This window comes from Crocodylus siamensis, chromosome 2, assembly GCF_052110815.1.
Source record: "Crocodylus siamensis isolate JL-2025a chromosome 2, ASM5211081v1, whole genome shotgun sequence".
NCBI classification, from domain to species: Eukaryota; Metazoa; Chordata; order Crocodylia; family Crocodylidae; genus Crocodylus; species Crocodylus siamensis.
This window is the reverse complement of record NC_143396.1, coordinates 98,184,642-98,206,432: the sequence shown is the minus strand read 5'-3', so window position 1 is coordinate 98,206,432 and position 21,791 is coordinate 98,184,642. Positions and strand designations below refer to the sequence as shown.

Genomic DNA, 21,791 nt, shown 5'->3' with positions numbered 1-21,791 from the left:
CTCCAGCCATATGTTTCACCTTTAGTCATATATCTAGAAGAAATACTTGGTATTGAAAAGATTGTTTCCATTGTTTTGATTTAAATTAAAAAAATTAAAGGATTGTTATCTATCCTGACTGTGGTATAGAGTTGGGACTGCCAAACTTTCTAACACCTCTAGCTGAATGCCAGAATCTTGACATGGCCAAAAGGCAGAAGGCACATTGCATTTGAGGTACAAATGTCTCAGAATCAGTGATCTGCCCATATCGGCCCATCTCAAATTATTTGTTAAATAATTTTCTAGAATAAATAATAAGCAAGATTTGAAGAAAATTTAAAAATAGAAAAAATGAACAGGTAGAGAAAAACCACATTTAAATTCCCCTGGAGCGTCGTGAGGTTTTTGAGCCAGTTTGGCCACCCTGGATATAGATCCTTTTTTTCCATTAAATAGGAAAGGATAGTAAGCAAACTTCTCTTCCGTATATGTCATACCAGTGCAAAGATATGCAGCTCGTTCTGTCTGTCTCTATTTTTGTCATATAGCCTGTGAAATTTGTCTGAGTTCGAAGTAGCTGTTTTCTCTGGGGAGGTATTTCACACTAGAGAACAAATCCTTTAACTTCATGACTTTTTGTTTATTAAAGCTGTGAATGCAAGGCTGAGGTCTGTCTGCTCTGAATCTGTGAATGTAGTTTATATCAAGTGATTTTGGGAAGATACATGAGTTTTACCCTTCATCTTCTATTTTTTCAAAGTCGTTGAAAAGACTATGATTCTTTATGATTTCCGCTTAAGGGTTAGGGACAGAAGTTACACATAAACCAGTTTAAGTAAACTGGTTTAAACCTGTAATAGAACAGAAGTTCAGTACACATAAACCAGTTTCAAAATGATTGGAACCGGTTTAAGATGAATCTGGTTGAATGTAGTATCAGACTTAACTGATTTAGGTTATAGAACTTCTATCCCAGACCCCTTCCTGGTTTAAATTAATTCACAGTCCCCCAGCATCCTAGCGTGGTTTACAGCCCTGGGCTGGACTGTGTTGCCTGTTCCAGCCAATCATGGTTGGATCCACCCCTCTCCTACCTAGCCGAAGCACTATCACTTCCCCAGCTGGAAGAGAAAGGGGTGGAGGTGCAAAACCCTTTTCTCGAGTGTAGCCAGGTCTGCCTGACAGAAGGGCAGCAGCCTTTGCCAAGCATCCCCAACCCTCCACCCCACCTTGCTGCGCCAGTGGTAGGAGCAGGGGCATGGCCAGACACCAGAGCCTAAGGGGAAGGGGGAGATTTAATTCCCCCATGGGGGGGTGGTACTGATAAGCTCTGCTCATGCACTGGGGCCACAGCAGCCAGACACTGATAGCCTGAGGAGAAGGGTGGGTTTAATCCCCCTATTGCAGACAGCAGGAGCATAGGCACTGACACAGTGCTGGATCCATCCCACGCTGAAGATCCAGTTGGGCAGGGCCCGCACTGCAGTGCAGGGGCCAAGTCCATCAAAGGAGTGGTGAGTGGCATCTGATGCCAATGTGGATCCAGCTTCAGGGAGGAGGTGAGGAGGAGGGATGTGACCTGGCTGCAGGTGTTGAAGGGGGTGAGGAGTTGGGGCTAATCACAGAGCCTGACTCACCACTACCTCATAGAATCATAGAAGTAGGGTCAGAAGGGATCTTGTAGATCTTCAAGTCCAACCCCCTGCCTGGGCAGGAGAGAAACTGGGCTCAAATGACTGCAGCCAGGTAGGCATCAAGCCTCTTCTTAAAGACCCCCAGGTTAGGAACCAGCACCACTTCAGCCAGCATGGATGTCTAATCTAAACCTACTCTCCAACAACTTATGGCCGTTATTCCTTGTTATGCCAGGGGGCACTAAGGGAACAAGGTGTCTCCCAAACCCTTCTGGTCCCCCCTAGTGAGTTTATAGACGGTCACCAGGTCCCCCCTCAGCCTTCTCTTGTGAAGGCTGAACAGGTTCAGGTCCCTCAGTCTCTCATTGTAGGGTCTGCCTTGTTATCCCCGGATCATGCGGGTGGCCCTCCTTTGGACCCTCTCAATGTTGTCCACATCCCTCCGGAAGTGGGGCACACAGAACTAGACACAGTACTCCAGCTGTGGCCTGACAAGCGTCGCATAGAGGGGGAGGATCACCTCCTTGGCCCTACTTGAGATGCACCTGTGAATGCACAACAAGATCCGGTTAGCCCTGCCAACCGTGACCTCGCATTGTTGGCCCATGTTCATCTTGGAGTCAGTAATGAGTCCAAGATCCCTTTCTGCCTCCGTGCTCTCAAGAAGGGATTTCCCATCTTACAAGTGTGCTGCTGGTTACTACTGCCCAAGTGCAGCACCCTGCACTTGTCAATATTGAAATGCATCCTGTTTTTGTTAGCCCACCCCTGTAGGCTATCCAGGTCTTGCTGCAGTCTTTCCCTCCCTACTAGCGTGCTCACCTCACCCAAAATTTTGGTATCATGAGCGAATTTAAACAGGGTGCTTTTCACCCCATCGTCCAAATCACTGATAAAGAGATTGAAAGGCACGGGCCCAAGGACCTAGCCCCAGGAGAGTCCGCTGCCCACTTCTCCCCAGGTCGAATATGACCCATCCACCACTACCCTTTGAGTGCGACTCTTCAGCCAATCTGCAATTCATCTGACTGTGTAGGCATCAATGCCACAGTCACCTAGTTTTTTAATGAGGATGGGGTAGGAGAGGGTGTCAAAGGCCTTGCTGAAGTCCAGAAAGACTACATCCACGGCGACACCTGCATCCACTGCTTTTGTGACCTAATCATAAAAGGCAATCAGGTTGGTCTGACATGACCTGCCCCTAATGAAATCGTGCTGGTTGCCCTCCTGCTGCAACAGCGCAGCTTGGGCTGGGGTGGCCCTAGGGGGTGAGGGTCAGAGGCCACTTGCTTCAAGCTCTGTGTGGGAACCATGGTTTGTAGGCAGACTGCAGCTGGAGCACAGCTCTGTGCCCTCCTCCCTCTCCTGGCAGTGGTGGCAGAGTGAACTGTTGTGGGCAGAGGTGAAGGCAGAGGTGAGGCACCTGTCACTTGCTGGGTGCTCAGGGCAGGCTGCCATGGGGCAGGGGCATGGGAAGCAGTAGAGGGAGGTAATGGACCACTGCAGCCTGGTCCAGCTTGGCCCTGTGGCCCAGGGACATGGGCAGTGACTGGCCTATGGCAGCTGCGAGCAGGCAGTGGGTGCCTCAGTGCCCTCTGCAATGGTTTGTTCTGCTGCCGCGAGAGGGTAGGGGGCAGGGAGCCGTGCTTCAGCCGTAGTCTGCCTGTAAACTGTGGCCCCCGTGCAGGGCTGGAGGTGGCAGGTGCTTACCCCCATCCACTAGGGCTGCCCCAGCCCAAGCTGCACTGCTGCAGCAGGAGACAGTGGTGAGTCAGGTTCTGTGATTAGCCACAGCTGCCCCCTACACCCGCACCTGCAGCCAGGTCACATGCCCCCTTCTGCCTTCTTCCTATAACTGGACCCACATTGGCATGAGGTGCTGCTCGCTGCTCCTCTGAAGGACTTGGCCCAGGTGCTGCAGCATGAACCCTGCCTGAAAGTATCTTGAGCATGGGACAGAACCAGCACCATGTTGGTGCCTGTGCCACTTGCCACTTCCCTTTGGGCTACCAGCATCTTGCCACCATGGCCCTGGATGCATGACTAGAGCCTATCTGTTCCCATGTTGCCCCCCCTCCCATAATGGCAGGATTAAACATCCCCTCTCCCTCAGGTTGTGGGTCTGGCCAGGTCCCCGCTTCTACTGCTGGAGCAGGTGGAGGGGCTGGGGACCCCTGGCAGGGGCTGCTTTCCCCCTTGCCTTCCAGGCATACCCCAGCTGAGGACCCTGCAGACTAGGGTGGGGATTTAAACCCCTCCCCAATCTTACTCAGACCTGGCCACACCTCCTCCCCCCCACAGCTCAGCTTCCCTTCGGCCTTTTGGCCACTGCGAAAGGAAGGGAGGGCTCTCTTTAGCCTCCCCCAGCTTCTAGCCTGAGCCGCTGCAGGCACGTGCCTTTATTTCTAGAATCAAAAGTGAACGTCTGTTCACTTGCTTATTGGTTCAATCTGTGCAGGTTAGACTAACCTGCAAAGAGTGAATCAGTTCAGGCTCTGGGTTTTTGAATGTCTGTACTTACCCAGGAATGTGCAAATTATGACAGATCAGCCATTAATTTTAAACTACTGTGTGAACACTAATCACTTAAGTGAATGGCTGTGGAGCCAATCTTGTTTCCTTTCAGAGTTTATCAGTTGGAAGCATCTTCTTTCATCTTCTGTGTAAGCTAAGAACCCTTTGGATTGATGATCTGATTTGTATAATGGAAAATCTAAGCAGGATATCCTTTTTCTGTTATTCCTTGGTGTTGCGGCATCAAGGTCTGTCTTAGGATTGGGGGCAGGGGAAGCAGTGTTTGTAGTAGTAACAGGCATGTGGTTTCAGCTGGCTCCCAGATTATGGAGCTGAAGAAGGTCTCTCCTTCATATTGAATTAATTATACTTCAAAAGACGGCAGAAATTTTGACATGAAAAATGCATGTGAGTGGTACAAAGAAGCAGAGGGTTCTCTGCCGGCCTTGGAAAATGCAGTATGAAACTATAAAAGTTTATAATTAGAAGTTACGGTAGATTCTTTCTTTGTGTCATTAGTATCTTCTTCATGTTGTTATTTTTAGCTTCCCTAGACCTTCCTGAATGACTGTTTTGGCCAGCCAGATCCAATCTCAGTTTAGAATACCTGATTTTTGAATCTTGAATCTTTTTTTTTTTTAATCTTTATGGTTTTGGTGGTCTCTCAGACTGTCCTACTAAGACTGCAGATGTTCTAAAGTAAACAGTAGGCTGTGGTTTTCTAGGATTAAGAGTGTGTGTGTGGGGAGGGAAGGGTAGTGAACACTCTAAAGGTCATGTTGAAGTAATAGTTATTACCACCTCTTTTGGCCTGCTCACAACCTTCTGACGTGCACATTTTGGAATGAAATTTCTGATTTCATTGCCAGGGTAACTTTTTACTGAAAGGGTGTTTATCAACTTTAAAACTTAAGGGCAGAATCATTTTTGTCTGGCCAAGTTGTGCTTAACTTAAGGGGAAAGAGAATGATAGAGGGCAGGTATAACCAGTGGTTCCCCAATCCTGAAAATTTTACTAAATATAGATCATAAGGCTCTCCTTTGGAATGTCATTTTCTGATCTGGTGACTCTGGACCAGATCTTATTCCATCCTGTTAGAGTCTCTGAAAAAAAAGTTTAATCCACTTACTTTTGTAACACGCCATCCTTTTTCCTTTAAAATTAAATCATAAAAGGCAGGAAGCAGGAGAAAGACCCTACCTACCTACCTTTCTTATTAACTTATTTCAAGGACTTAAGCAAGGAGGTCTACTTAAGACATCCCACAAGTAGACTAGGATTGGCTTCCTTCCCCCCACCCCCATCTTTTTGTTGAAGGGGTCGAGCCAATCTCATTGCATTAGGCAACAGGAAGAGAGCAAATTTTAATGGGGGTAGAGGTAGGGGAATGAAACTTACTGCATGTCAATGCTTGCACCTTCTGAATCATTTGGTCCTGGACATTGTGAGAAATCAGGATGCAGAGCTAAATAGACTACTTCCATTATGCTAGTTCCTTTGATTGGTAAAGGTAAATAGAAATTATTCAAAAGATTTGAGAGAGACTGAAAAGATTAGGTTTGTTGACTTCAGAGTGTCAGAGATTATGTTAAAATTGTACAAAGCAGCAGTTGGTATCAAAAAGGAGAGTTGGAGGTTCATGTTTATCTTTTCTCCTAATACACGAACAAAGCAACCTTCTTAAACATAAAAGGCAGAACAACTTAAAACAAGTAAGAACAATTTTGTTTAAAAACATGCAGCTGATCTTTGGAAGTCACTGCCTTCAAGCGCTGACCTTAGTAAGTGCAAGACCTTAGTAAAACTGAGCGGGGAGAAAGAGGGTGTACATCCTGAGCATTTTTTATGGATAATGAGGACTTCAGCAGATTACCTAGGGGTTTAAAATGGTGAAGTTATACAAACTCTCAGGATGCAGGACATAAAGCAGTTTCTGAGTTCCTTATGTTTGGGTGAACCATCTCCTATGAACAGATTTTTCTATAATTGTCTTTTTTGTGCCTTTTTGCTGAAGCATTTTTATATGTGCTGTTATTGTTAATTGCATGTCAAACTAGACCACTCAACTGGTATAATTGGTCCTATGCTCCATGTATATAACCATAAATGAGTGTTTTCCCTGGTCTGTAGCTTCAGTTGAGAAATAATTTCCAGAATTTTTTTAGGAAAAAATATTTCCAATTCTAGGCAATTAAAAAATAACTTGTGTATGTGATAAGGAAGCTTCAGCTGCTTTTTACCATTGCACTATCCACGGATCTGAGGAATTAAATAGATGCTCTAGCGCAGGCAAATGACTTCTTTTCAGGAATTTTGATGCACAGAAAATCCCTGGCAAAAATATGCACTTTATAACTAGTATGTATTTCACATATTTAGACTAGCATACAGTCAAGAATCTCTGATTGATGCCATGATTATGTTGGAAATAAGATGCTTTTCAAGCAAATTGTTTAGAAACCAAGAAATAGCAAGTGAGTTTTTAAGGTTTTTTTTTTTCATGTAGTAATCCCACCCCTTATGTCATTCTAAATCTTACAATTGCTGTTATTTTCAGTCCATTGTGTCTACTTCCTGTTGGTCAAAGGTTATAAGGATAGGGTGGTGTATAGTGAGATGGAAAGCTGACAGGAAAAAGAAAGCTGTACTTATTTTGGGGTAGATACAACTTCAGAAATGACCAGGACATTGCATGTCTTTGCTGAAGACATAAAAAGGTAACCTGGAAATTAACTGTTCTTCGTTATATTCACTTCTCTGTTTTTAGTCTCTTTGTATGGAATATTGATTAGATGAAGCAAATACATTATTTGAGAGAGCACTTTTTTGTTTTCTTTAGAACGTTTTCCATATTCTAAAAAGTGATGTAATTGTAATTTGGTATATGGGGAATTTTCTCAAACACTAAAATACATATTTAGCCAATTCGATAACTTACAACTGTTTTCTAAACAATTGTATAATATTTCAAAGAGTTAATACCACAAAGTACAAACAGTCTTTTTTTAGAGTCCTTTTTTGAATGCATTTCTGGGTGTGCATGTTTCTGTACATGTATACATATGTAAGTGTGAATTTAGATATGTGTTTTAACATAGCACTGTTCTAAAATATATAATGTGTCCTAGGAATATCAGGGTTGAAGTTTGGTTGTTCAAATAAAATATAGTATTTATAGTAAAATAGACAAACATATATTGAATACTTTTAAGCAAATGCTTAAAACCTGAGGGATTGATTAGTTTTCTTTCGGGCTTTTCAGTGACATGATCATTAACTTCTGTGTCAGGTTGCTGTGACATAGTTATTCAAAGGCTTAGTAAATGTTGATTCATAGGATTCCTGTTGCATGAAAGGAAAAGGTGACAACAAAGTAAGATATAGTGATTTGATTCTGCAAACTGTTAATCTAACATATTACTTGTCTGTATTCTTAAACAGTGTAGGAAAAAGTAGCAGTGCTTTGCTACTTGAACTGGTGGATGTTGTAATAAAGAGCATTTTATAAAATAAGTTTTGTTAAATGAACTGAAATGACATGGAAACATTTTTTATATTTTATAAGTATGCCTGAAAACTTTCAGTATCATTGGTGTTTGATCTTGATTTTGTAAAATGTTCTTTTATCAATTTATACTTCATTTCAGTAGTTTGCTTCATTCTAAAAGAGAGGGTTTATACCTTATAATGCTGGAAAAACTATAGTGGTCTTCGTGTTTTTATTATAATTGCAACTCCTGCAGAACAGGTCCTCTAACCAGTAAAAGGCAATTTTCACATTACAAATATATTACAAATAATTTGGGACTTTGTTCTGTTTCATTTTGAACTACATTTATCTGCACTGCAGTTCACTTAACTGTTTTTTATTTATTTAGAAATGTTATACTGAGGCATGGTTCCTACCTATTTGCAGTAAATTTTAGTTGAATATAAATAATACCATTTTTGCTCCTTTGACTTGCTCTCAAAGCTCAGTTTATCTAGACTGTAGAAATGGAATCTTGCAGTGGAAATGCTAATAATTGGAGTATTAAAATGCATTCACTGCTGTCTGAATGCATTTAGCCCAATTTCCACTCTTACTGGAATAAAGAGTTTCTTATACTTCTCCCACAGTATTAGATATAGTATGTTATATTTTCATTGTTTTGCTTTGGCAGAACAATAGAAACCCTTCTGTTTTCCCTCCTCTGTATCTAGGTAAAGCAGTTCAAGCAAGCATCAGTTTTTCCATCATTGGAGGAATTTACAAGTAGTATTTTGTTGTTTTTCACACAGGCAGGTCCTATTAACACTAATGCCTTAGACCTGTGGGCACATTTAAAGATTTAGGTCTTTGTTTTTCTAAACATTAGCATATATATAGCTTTACTCACACATGGAGTCCCATGGACTTCTGTGAGACTGCATGGGAGCACAAGTCTGCGTGTGCTGTTGAATTCACAGAAGAATGCCAATGTGCATTGTCTCAAGAGGACAGAAGACCTGCATGGCAAGTGTTTTAAATTTAATTCCATCAGGACTTTATTTTTTGTGTGTTTTGAATTCTCCTTCTTTGTATTCCTTAATTGAGTGCAAGTGAATTCTCCCATCATGCACATACCTTAGCTGAGCTTAGCAAAACCATTAGTTGGATAAGTCATTACTCAAGATTGTGGGCACCTTTGCAACTTCATCAGCTCCTTCTTATCTGCAATATACGCTACTGAAGTAGGGACAGAACCACTTTTTGTTGCTTCTACAGATCAAACCTGTATCTGCTGTGCAATAGTACACAGCATATTAATTAAGCCACAAATTAAAAAAAAAAAAGTTAAAATGTCTGACCTTTGTTTTCATCTGTGGAAGTATTTTAATGCAGCGCAAACAGGCCAAGCAGATTAAAGTTTGGAGTAACCTCTCTCCTTCCTTTTTTCTTTTTTAAAGGGTATTGATGAGTTAAAATCTAAACTGTTTCAGGTAGTGCAAGCTTTTTTGAGTGTCCCTGCTGGTACCTGTGATCATCTTCGCACATTTTAAATGAATTTTTGTCTTGGTTTTCTCAGATAGTTTTTTTTTTTTTCCTAGCCTTGCACAGCCAGTTGATATTGATATTGAACCAGGCAAGTAGTAAAATCAAATAAGATGCAAGATGTTGTAAAATGCACAAAATAAATGGACTGGAAGGAAAAGAAAGATCCTTCCCTCCCTCTTCCCAGCCAACTCTCCATTACAAACAATGCTTGAGGCTACAGAAACTCTAATAAAGTAATAAATGTTCATACAAAAATGTGTAATGTGAAATTATGGGTCCACTGAAGTCAGTGTCAAAATCCCATTGGTATCTGAAGCCATAGTTTCGCCTATAAGTTTCAAGTTGAGCGTGTCTCTCTAACTCCCAGACTTAGATTTTTATTTTTTTTGTAAATTGTTTTTTGATGATTTTCCACATTCTCAATTACTGTACATTCAGTAAAAACTGTGGTACTCTTGCTAAGAACCGCTGTTTCTGGCTTTTTGTGGTATAGCCTGTCTTTCTTTGAGGTCCTGATCAGCATCAGGTCATTCCTGCTCTAGATAATGTAGTCACATAGCTAGGGAAAGACCCTGCCCTGGGCAGCTTCCTGTCTTAATAAAAACATTTAAAGCTTAATAAAAAAAATGTTTATTTGGGACATCACACAAGAGAGCATGCCAGAAGAAGGCACTGAATGGCAACAGGAATTGAACCAGAATCATACAGCTGTCTTGCATAACCTGAGGTTTTTGAAAGCACAAGACTATTTTAAACTAAACTGTACAAAGTGTAATTGCTTGGCTGATGGGCCTGTAGGCATTACAGCAGAACTATGTTGTGAAAGGGCATCAGAAGCAGGTAGATGCCATACACATTGATGCACGAAGGGCATTCCAAGGACAGGAGAAATGCAGACATATGTGGGTGGATATGGACCGATGATGTTTGCATTGTTTGTAGAGCAAAGAGAAGGACAAAAGAGAAGCAAGAAAGTAGGGAGGGGTACAGATAAGAAAAGCTGTAATAGTGGGGATGAGGCTTAAAATTGTGGAGAATCAGGGTGCTGGTTGAAACAGTCAAGGGGAGTGATGTGATCAGACAGGAAGGCAATCTTAGCAGCTGCAAAATAGCTGTAATGGGACATGAGGTGACTTGAGAGGTGGGGATAAGGATTTGAACTAAGGTTTGGAAATGTGTGCAGAGAGAAAAAATCAAGTTTTGGAAATGTTACAGAGGAAGGAGCAGCAAAACATCAACAGGGCCTGGATGTGTGGGAAGAAAGGAAAAGGGTTAGTCACCTTTTATGTTACTCCCATCTTCCTGGTTATGAGCAAAAGTGATAGGGACAATGGGGCTGTTTTCAGCAATAACAGAAAAGGGAGGAGAGGGCAGATGACAAATATCACTTTCACCCTGGTTACATTTGTTGTTGACCTGATTGTCAGGAAGAGCTCTTGGGCTTTTGGATCAAGACATGGAATTGAGTTTGATGGAGAGATGCTGTGAGGGAAAAGATAAATTTACAAGTGATAGGGAAAACCATGATGGCTGAAGGTTGGTGAGTGGGTAAGTTCACTCAGAAATATAAAATAGCTTAAGAGAAGGGATGGTCTTGTGGTGAGAGTCTAGAAAGTGGGAGATAAGGATTCAATTCCTGATTGTGCTACAGATTTTATTTTGTGACTTTTTGGTTAAATTTTTCAGTCTCTGGTTCAGTGCCCCATCTGTATGGAGATGGCATCACTTCTATACCACGCGAAAGGGTTGTGAGGACAAAGGAATTAATGCTTACATGGTACTGAGCTGTTGTGATGATGATGGAGGCAGAGAGGCGTGGGGGGAAGTGGCCCCTTTCCTCCCCATGCCTGGTGCCCCGCACTGCAGCTGTGCCCGCTCCGGGCAGCCCCATGCAGGCTGTGAGCACCTGCAGCATGGGGCACTGGGTGTGGGGTGGGGGAGAGGCTGCTTCCCCCCCGCGCGCTCAACTTTTCCCCAGGCTCCTTCCCTGTTTGGAGAAAAGCGGCCTCTTGCCCACCCCATGCCTGGTGCCCCACGCTCAGCACCAGCTTCTTCTCTGCTGGTGAGCAGGGGGTTGGAGCTCTGCGCTGCCCCCTGCCTGTACTGTGGGGGATGGGGGGGACTGGGTGTGATTGGGCGGGGAGTCAGTGGGAGCACAGGGCCCGCACCAGTGCCCTGGGGCCAGTGCCGGCAGGGCCAAGAGCAGGGTGGTGGGGTCCCAGCTAGCAAGGGCTCTATGGAGCCAGGCTAGCTCCCCACTCCCTGCTGGTGCAGCCCAGCTTAGCTCCACGGACCCCTGCCAGCCTGCGCCCTGGGACACTGGTGGGATTTTGGTTCCAAGATTGTGACCAGGGGGTAGGGCACTTGTCAGGGGGCAGGGCTACCCATGCAGCCCTCAACAGCCTGTCAAAACTGGGTAAGCGGCCCTCCGCTCAAAATAATTTCCCGCCCCTGGTCTAATCAGACCCAGGGGTAGATGGAAGGGTTCTGTGGGCCAGACCTGGCCCACAGGCTGTGTGTTTGACACCTCTGCCCTAAGAAGCCGTGCAAAATCCCATAAAAGAGTGGTAGAAAGAAGGATAAAGATGTGCTAAAGTAATACCCTCAGAGATGGGGGCAGAACTGGGAGAGAGCATCACCAAGGAAGCAAAAAAAAGGCAAGATTTTCAGGAGAGTGTAAATGACACTATCAGTCTGAGCAGGGGTGATAGATAAAGAATGATTAGCACAGTTGGACTAGTAGAAAGATGGGACCGTAAAAAATACAGTGCCAGAACTGGACTGTTGAACCTAGTGGTTTTTGATGTGTTAAAATGGCAGAGATCCTTACACTCTGATAAATTCTTGGCAGTTTTATTTTAACCTCTGCATTTTCAAGGCATTATTGAAATGCACATTGCTGCTAAATTGATTTTAAGTTTAAATGGTTAAATATAAGTTCTGAAATATGGCTTGTAGTAAATCTGCATGGAAGTATTGTTCTGTTTTATTTTCAGTGTTTTCTTTTGTTTATTTAACAAAGCTAAAGTTAGAACCGACAGCACAAGACTAGAAAATGGTGACAATAGTTTGAAAACAGGAAATTTTAGCCTTGTGTGTATTTGGAACAGATGATCAGGATGATAGCCAGTATAGTGGAAACTTCCACTGAGACTGTTTTTTCCTTATTTTGCTCAGTGAGAAAAGATGGTGCTTCCTGGAAAACAAGTCTTAAGTATTTTAAAGAAAGCAGCAGTGTATCCAGTGTTTAACCTCATTTCACATTTACTTTACTCCTATTGTATAAATATGTTTGTTTATTTGTTTTTAATGTTGCTATTTAAAAATATAGCTTTGTGACTAATATGGGTGAATCATTAATTATTATTATTAAGATGGTTAAACACCATTTGTTACATTAAGTTATATCCACATTGTCATCTTTTTTCATGATGTAAAGAAGTTAAAAGTGTAATGGAACACATCAGAAAAAAGGTAGAAAACAACTTTTAAAAGGAAGTGGGTAGTGGGTGCAAGGAGCTGTTGTAGCCCAGACTTTTTTTTAGACGTGACCAGTGATTTTTAGGTATTTTAGCTTTGGATCTTTAACCTGACACTTCAAAATGTCCAACGCTTGTTGAATTTCTAGCTTCTGAGAATCAGAACTGTTAAAGTATTTCGATTTCATCTCTCAAAATCACTGTTCACCGCTGAGAGACTTTTACTGTTATGACCTTTTGAAAAAAAAGCTCATTACTTCAAATTACTTTGTGACCTTTCTAAATGCCTTCCTAATGGATGGTTTTCCCATTTCTACCTTGCAATCTGAAGTTTAATGGTGGCAATGAAACTGGTTCTGTGCTTTAAGAAAAAAAAGGGTTTAAAAAAAAGCATATAGTAGAGAACCATGTTTCATTTTGTTGTTTTGCTAAGATATCTTAGACCCACTTCTGCCCTGGTGTAACTCCAGACCAACGGGGTGACATCAGGAATGGATTTGGCTATTTGATTAACTGTGCACTTGGAGGATCAAAAGATGGAAAAAAAGAAGTGGATAAGTATTAAATTCCGTTGTTCTTCCTGCTGTTTGGATCAAAACTAAATAACAAACAGTGAAGTAGCCAAATAACCCTATAGGTTAAATGAAAGGAAATAGGCAGGAGTAAAATCAAATGGGAAATATGATACAATCACCAGTTGCAAATAGAATAGCAAATATCAACGGAGATATTCAAGGAACTATTAAATTGTGACAAGTCTAAGAACTGGTGATTAGCTTAGGGTCCATATGTGAAAGAAGATTTTAAAAAACACCTTGTGCAGTGTCGCCTGCCACACTCTCAGCTGTCATTTTTGCCAGTTTTCCGTTTCAAGTATAAGGGTAAGGATATGTCTTGCTGCATGTCTGACACCCCCCGTGCACTTGTGGAAACTGCTAAGTGACATTGAGCAAGTCACTTAAACACTTTGTGCCTCAGTTTTCATGTCTGTGATAGGATGATTGTAATAATTGCTCTTTTGTGCATAAAGAACATTGGAACGTATTGGTATTAGGGCCGTCAGTTACTTGCAGTTAATTTACACGATTCATGCAAAAACAAATTAATGCGTTATTTTTTTTAATTGTGTTAATCACGCACCTTATTTTGAACAGTGGAGCAGACCAGCTCTGGACTGGCTGGAACCCATGCACGCAGCCCCACCCTGGCCCACCCTGCATCTGCTGCAAGCACACCTACCCATGCTGAGCAGTGGCAACGGCCAGGCAGAGGTTGCTATTCTGCATGGTGGGGAAAAGCAGTCCCTCCCCCTCACTGCTGCCAGGGCCTTCTTGTTGCTGTTGCCCAGAACCCACACCTGGGCTGCTCTGCAGCTTCTCTCTGCTGCTGTCATTGCTGCCGCTGGGCCGCCCAGGCTGTTGTGGGGGGAGGGGTGCTGACTATTGTTAAACTGTGTGATTAAAATTGCAATTATTTGTGACTATTTTTTTAAATTGTCAACCCTAATTGTGTAACTTAAAACTTATAAATAATAGCTGCATATTTATAGACTGACGGAAGGCTCAAGGAGTCATGGGTTTTATTCTGACTGGACGTGTCTACATGTGACTGTAGCAACATACTATGGTGACGTAGTGTCAGCGGGCACAAACCATGATGCCACAGTTATGCTGTCATAGCAATGTGTTCCCTCAGTATAGTGCATTGCTATGACGGTGTAGAGGCTAAAAATAACTGTGCCACTGGCACAGCACAGTACAGGCTGTTACTGCGCTGTCATTTAGTACTTCCAAAAAGAAGTGCTAAATGATGGCTAAGTAACAATGGTGCCAAGGGGCATGTGTTGGTGTGCCCTGTTTGTCATTCACAGGGACAATCTTGCTCTAGATCAGTGAATCTCAACCACATTAGACTTGAGGCACCCCTCATTACACTCAAGGCACCTCCCAGAAAATGTCAGCTCTTAGTTTTCACTCATTTTTTGACTACAGAGTAATTCTTTTGCTGCAGAAAACTTAGAGCACAGCAGGTCCGAATGTTTTCAACACTATGAATTCCTGTTTAAAATCTCTGGGTTTATCATGTGAATCAGATTTTTACTCTTTAAATTGTTAATGTTTCAGCACCCTGATTGACAATTGACAATCGCTGCTCTGAATATTATAGGGAGATATAATTAACCTCCAAACCCATCTACAGCCTGCATTCTTGAAGGGATCCTATCAAAGGGAGATAAGCAGTGATCGTGTTGGATGCTGGTCGGATACTTGTGGATTGCAGGAAATTGTGTAGTGTGTGTCTGTAGTATACAAAGGTAATTAACAGCTTGCCAAACAAAGTAGACTTGTGAGAGGAAATCCTCTTAAATATTACACAGAGGAACCTGCCTTTCTCTTAATTTTATTTATCTCCTACAGGTTTAAAGATTATTAACTTACTAAAAAGACTATACAAGTCTTTCAGTAACAACAGTAAGGTGTGGTATAAGACATTTTTGATTAAACACTTTGAAGTGTATTCTTAAACCTTAGCTGATGGCTGGATAAGTTAAATTTTGGATAGTCAAAAAATGCACATGCACCTTGACTGCTAACCTAGGTTTGACAACTTTTGTCAAAAGCAAACTTCTCAGTGTGTCTGCTGCTTTCTTTTAGGCCTGAGGAAGGGAACTGTGATACCCAAAAGCTTGCCTATGATTGTACCTGTGATTCTCAACCAGTGTGCCATGGTACTCTGGGCAGCTTGAGCTCCTTTTTGAGGGTGTCCCAGGCTGCTACACAGTATTGGCACTATTAGGTCTGCAAACATTCATAAGATAAACCCAGAAATTTCAGATAGGAATCCATAGTGTTAAAAACCTTATGACCTGGTGTGGTCTTTCTGAGTTCCTTGCAACAGAAAAACTGTTCTAGCATTTTTTTCCACAATCAAAAAATGGGTGAAAATGAGAGCTAGTATTTTCCAAGCAGTGGCTCAAGTCTAACAAGGGGTACCTTAAACCTAATGAGAGATGCCTCGAATCTGAAGAAGTTGAGAACCACTGGTCCATTGCAACTATATAGTTGGTCCAATAAAAGATAAGATGTTCAAGAATTCTTACCTTTCACATATCTCCTGGACTATCATGATGGCAGCAACATCACCTCAAGACTACTAAAACTTGTACTGCAAATTCTCCTGTGTCACATGCAGGTTTTCAGCAGGAATATAATGCTGCCCTCCATTTTCTCATTCCTTTCCCACCCTAACAAGAAATAAAGGGCAAAAAACTTTTTAATGATTTTTTGTGTTTATAAATACTCTTGTGCACAAGTTGTCTTTAGCTGCTACATGACAACTTATACCTTTGATTTACTTTAAATACCTGCTTTATCTTTTTATGATCATTTTCTAATAACTGCATTTAAAAGCTCAGCGGGGATTTTGCAATTATATTCTCTTGATATAAAGTACTACTTATTATTTTAACAGTAAAAACTGTATTTTCTGTGCTTAATGAATGCTTGATTTGTAGACTGTATTTTGGAACCAGACATAAAGGACATTTCATCTAAAAAAAAAAAAAAAGATCGTTCTAGAGAAGGGCATTTTTATTATTTTTTGGGGGGGATTTTCAAACACTGTTTTATTCATCTTCCTGTCTTATTGGTTAATATTTGGGAGAATGAGTTTGAAAACCAATCATTTATTAAATATTCATCTTTTCTCATCTGATTTCCAGCTAAACTTCAGCTGTGTCTGATTCACCTTTATTAATACAGCACACGTCAAATTGCTTAACATGCATTGTTGATGAAATCATTGAAATGACAAAGCTTGTTTGTTCCGGTAACATCACGGAAGCATAACTCAGCTTCACATTTTTAGTGATTTTTTTTTGTGGGATACAACATGTTACAGACCATACAGCTGTCAAGTCAGATAAAAATTCTTCAAACAAAAATACCCAAAGGGGGAAAAATAAGGGAGGATACATTTGCATAAATACTTGCTCACTCACTCATATGCACACATACACATACAGTTCTTCAGACTTAAGTTTTAGAAAACAGTTACTGAAGAAGCTTTCTTCATTCGTTATATAGCGCAGTATTCTGTGGGCTCAGTGAGGCAACATACAGCTTTCAATAGGGCGACAAAAACTGAAATGTTAAAAATAGAACAAGCTTTAAGAATCCCAGATATTTTCAGATAACAAAGAGTGATTTATGTGGGCTCATTTTGCACTGTGACAAAACATAGAGGAGCTTTTGTGCTATGATTAGCAAGGGTGCTGATGTCAGTTCTCTTGTCTAGCTTCAAGCTTTATTCTGCTGTTAAATTGTGCTTTGTACTATACTCCAGAGAACCTTTGTATCTGCCTTATTAGTGTGTAGTTTATGGAATTGCTTTTGTTTTTGAGTTTAATCTGTGCCAATTTCAGTGAGAGTGACTCATTATATGCCTGAAATAAACATTCACATATTCACCATGTAAAAATTCTTTAAAAAATGCTAGCAGGTGCTGGTAGGATAAATGCAGTGTTTTAAGTACTTAATAGTTGGTATTTTGCAGCGTGAAGGGCTGAAAGAAATTCTGTTTTGATGATGACTATATGAAATTGGACTAAGAGTCATATTTCACTCTTAAATATTGAACAGGATTTGTGTTAGCACTGACACTATGAAGAACATTAACCTATCCATTAACATGAAATTAAAAATAAACCCCCAAGTTACTAAATTTCATGTGTACTGATCACACTTGCGTTGTATGATTCCTGAGGCACATACGTTTGAATGTTAGAGACTCTTTATTTTCACCCAGAGTTTGGGGGGAAAATCTCATTTGAAGAAATGGAAGCTCAGGGGAAGAAAATTCCAGTTTCTGAAACAGCTAAAGTTTGCACTCTTGTGTTTCAGGACTAATTAATTATCAGTTAATTATCAACCCTGAGACATTCTGTGCGGAAAATATCTAAGGTTGATGTCATACTACTATCTAAACTGTTTGTTTACTAGTGGTTGATACTTCGGTAGGAAGCAAAATAAAATTGGTTAGATTTTCTGCGTACTGCAATATTATAATTACTACTTTTAGTTTCTCCTAATTTATGTATTATTTATTTATTTATTTTTCTTCAGTGCTTCTCTACATTTTGTGTTTAGGAGAGTGACTAACTTGTTAATTCAGTGAGAAAAAGTGACTTAAAACTGACTTGATGGTACTTTCCTTGATTTAAGGGCAGATTAGATGGAATATATTAAAGCCACAATGCTTGCAATTACAAGTCATCTGTAAAGCTTTGATGTGCTTTAGTACTTGTCTGCTACTCATATCCACCACTCCTAGCTAGAATGTCTTGCACTTTCCCTTTCTCTCATTTTTTAAATTATTTCATAGAATCAATGAGTTGGAAGGGACCTAGACAGATCATCTAGTCTGACCCCCCTGCCATGGGCAGGAAGGAGCACTGGGGGTGGCAGGGGTCATAAGACCCCAGCCAGGTGCCTGTCCAGTCTCCTCTTGAAGATTTCCAGGGAAGGTGAGAGTACCACCTCTCTGGGAAGCCTATTCCAGGCTCTGGCCACCCTTACTGTGACGTAGTTCTTCCTAATATCTAACCTAAACCTCTCCTCCCTCAGCTTGTGGCCGTTGTTCCCGATGACTCCAAGGGGTGCCCTGCTGCTGGCCCCTGATAAAGTTGTAGGCAGCCACAAGATCCCCCCTCAGTCTCCTCTTGCGGAGACTGAAGAGATTCAGGTCCCTCAGCCTCTTCTCATAGGGCTGGCCACGGAGGCCCCCAGCCATGCGAGTGGTTCTGCCTTTTTGGCCATGTACCACGTATAAAACATGGCTGGATTTTTTGCTTCATCTTGGATTTACTCACATCCTTATTTTAAACAACATAAATGCACATTTCAGAAAATACATTGATAACAGATATTGTGTTTGACTCGTAAGGTTAGAATAGAGTCACTTTCCTTGCTTAAAAAACAGGAAAAAGTTCAGGGGTAATTTCAGTGTGAGATCAGTTAATTTCTTCCTCCTTGCTGCTTTTTTGTGACTTAATCTTACAAAAGGAGATCTATTAATATATTTTTAAGGAACTTAAACCCAGTGGAATACAATCACACTTAGGTGCTCAGGTCCACTTAGATTCATGACGGGGGAATAGAATCTGGCGCAGTGCCTTTGAGCATGAATGACGCTTGACCCCAGCAGCTAGGGGGGCACGGCTGTGTGGGCAACAGTGGGAGCACGGCAAAGCTAAGCACAGAGCTTTTGCAGATGCTGCTGGTGCTGTCAGTGGCAGGGGGATGGGATGGCAAGCGCCCCCACAGATGCCACCGGGGGCGCTCCTTTTTTTGTAGGGGGTGCACCACCACACTCAGGGTGCCCCCCCCATGCGTCACCCCTGCCTTTGAGCAAAGGTTCTAGGTTTGAAAGGAGTAAACTGTCTGTCTTGGGGTTTTTTGGGGTTTTTTTTAATGCTATGTACATTACTCAGTCTGGCCTTCAGATGCTGTTTCAATAATTTAATGGAAGGTCTGGGCATTTCCACTCCTCCATACTCGTGCCTAAGTATACATGTTGAAGGACCTAGTGACCTCTCACACATACAGTACGATCCAGAAGGATCTGCGGTTGCCTGCTTCTATTGATGCAGGTATCTGAGCACAAGGGGTCTGGGACAGGCATTGCGTAAACTGGTATGAGCCAAATCGGTTACATCTGATACTGCCTTCAACCAGGTTTATCTCAAACCAGTTTCAACCATTTTCAAACTGGTTTGTGTGCACTGAACATTTGTTCTGTTACAGGCTCAAACCAGTTTCTGATCGCTTAAACCAGTTTATGTGTAATGTCTGCTCCTAGCCTTTAAGTTCAGGTGGCAGAGTTGGAGCATGTTTGAGGATGCTGCTTCTCTTTAAGGGAATAGCCCACATCTTTAGCTACAATTGAGGGGCTGAGAGTGGAGAAACAGGACTGCAAAGATAACCTTCGGCTCTTCACTCCTAAACCAGCCCTGTGCAAGGTTTGCTTCCTTGGCTTGAAATATGACAATCAGAGAGTGCTTTGATATGAATTATACTGAATAATAGTTGTCCCAGGTTCAGAGATTGGGTATACAATATTTAGGCGAACCCCCTTCCCTAGCCATATTGCCTGTATTGGCATCTATCAGGGTTGGTGTAAGATTTGGGTGAAATGCCTGGTGGAACATAAATAGATTTCTTTCAAGAATGTACCTTAAATGCACAAGGGTTTTTTCCTGTTTCTAAAGTAAAAAGAGGGAAATGCAGAAGACGCAGAGTGCTGTCCTATTGTTTTGTAACCAAGTGAAATGTATTTTTTCATGTAAACTTTTGCCAACTCATAATGTAGGTCTCTTTCTGTAAAAACAGTTCCTTAAAATACTACTAGGTCATGAACTTTTTATAGTCCTAAGATCCAGAGAAGTACACATGTATGAGCATTGTCTGTGCTATAAATGCAAGTGACTCCTGAAGCGTGTCAGTGCTCAGACTGAATAAACAACTTTGAAGTACTTATTATGTTATATTTTTTTGTTCCCTTGGCTGTAATAACGTCCACTAGCTTTATTTTCTTTCCCTACTGAATTCATTTCCATTCGGCAGATATATGCCTGATTTTGATTATGTGTTCTCTAGTCTTAAATATAGGAAAGAACTTCTTTTGAATTTAAAAAAAAATTTCCAATACAGAAATCCATTTCCACCAGTTCGTAACTTCACCCTCTTAAGTTTGTATTTGTTATGCAGTCTTTTGAAAACAATTTAACATATGTATTGTAGTCAACCTTTGTTATTACACAGTTTGAATTATGGAGGTCAGGTATTACTTTATTTCAATATACCTTCAATCACATGTTTAATTTTTTTTTTTTTTTTTACTTTTCTGAATTTTTAGGCATGGAAGAGGAGATGGTTTGTGCTTCGTAGTGGCCGTCTAACAGGAGATCCAGATGTATTGGAATATTACAAAAATGACCATGCTAAAAAGCCTATCCGCATTATTGACTTAAACTTGTGTCAACAAGTAGATGCTGGATTGACATTTAACAAGAAAGAGTTTGAAAATAGCTATATTTTTGACATCAACACTATAGACAGAGTTTTCTACTTGGTTGCAGACAGCGAGGAGGAGATGAATAAGTGGGTTCGATGTATTTGTGATATCTGTGGGTTCAACCCTACAGATGAAGGTAAGTTTAACATTTTGCCTGTTTCTAAGAACTCCTTTGTCCCTACACAAGGGAATGTTTAAAGAGCAAAGAGCTGTCAGCAGCATTCACTACAAAACTTGTGTACAGCTATATAGGCTTTTTGCAAACATGCAAATAGAATAGCAAATGATATCTTTGGAGTTGAATTTTTATGACCTGTGGCAAATAAGGAAATTAGTAATATGCTGAAATGATTTTGTTCTAATGGTTTAGCTTAATGATTATTTTTTTTTTTTAGAACTTCAGACCTAGTCTGTTTTATCATTCTCATATATGAAAATAAACTCTTACGTTCATGACTGAAATATTTTCCTATCTGAGAAGCTTTGTACAGTTCGTAAAATCCATGTTTGCACAAGCAGTGGAAACCGGACTACAACTGTGAAATGCAAGAACTTTAACTCCATCTTTCCTTTACTTCTGCCCTGTGCCTCAAACCCAAATTCTGCCAGTAGACCTTTTCACAGAGCAGCTTGGATAGTAATGGAGGCACTGGGGCAAATTCAAGTAAAGACTTTTGGGTGCATCTAGGTGAGCTGTTTGAGGCACTGCAAACTGCACATGTGCACCCATTTGCCGCACTGCTAATTTGCACCGCAGTGCCAGAATTTGACACTGGGTCAAAAGAAAATCACCACTAAAAAAAAGTGGTATGCTGCATGCAGCAGCAGCATGCACTGACAGAAACGGAGCCTGGCTGTGCAGGGCCAAACTCTGGCTGCCAGCCAGGATCTTTGTGGCTGGATCTGTGCCTCTGCTGTCCCAGGAGGCCCCCAGAACCCCAGATAAGGCTGTTGAGGCTAGCATAGGTGCTGGCCTCAGCCTCTTGTACCCATCAAGGTCAATATGAGGCACTGCTGATTTGTGCCCTGCACATTTGCACTCATCTGGACACACCCTTTTTGAATAATTTTTCCTTATCCTGAATCTCATA

General features: G+C 41.4%; 1 protein-coding gene across 6 annotated transcripts in view; it reads left to right on the top strand.

The window, feature by feature from the left end:
* Positions 1-21,791, top strand: part of GAB1 (GRB2 associated binding protein 1) — a 136,631-nt gene that overhangs the window by 67,667 nt on the left and 47,173 nt on the right. For 5 of the 6 annotated variants that reach the window (XM_090036456.1, XM_090036458.1, XM_090036455.1 and 2 more), the window contains exon 2: positions 20,542-20,836. In XM_090036456.1, coding sequence (XP_089892582.1) covers positions 20,542-20,836 — 295 coding nt within the window. Of the gene's footprint in view, positions 1-6,774; positions 6,849-20,541; positions 20,837-21,791 lie in introns of those variants that run through there. The other variant, XM_090036461.1, reaches the window with a different exon arrangement.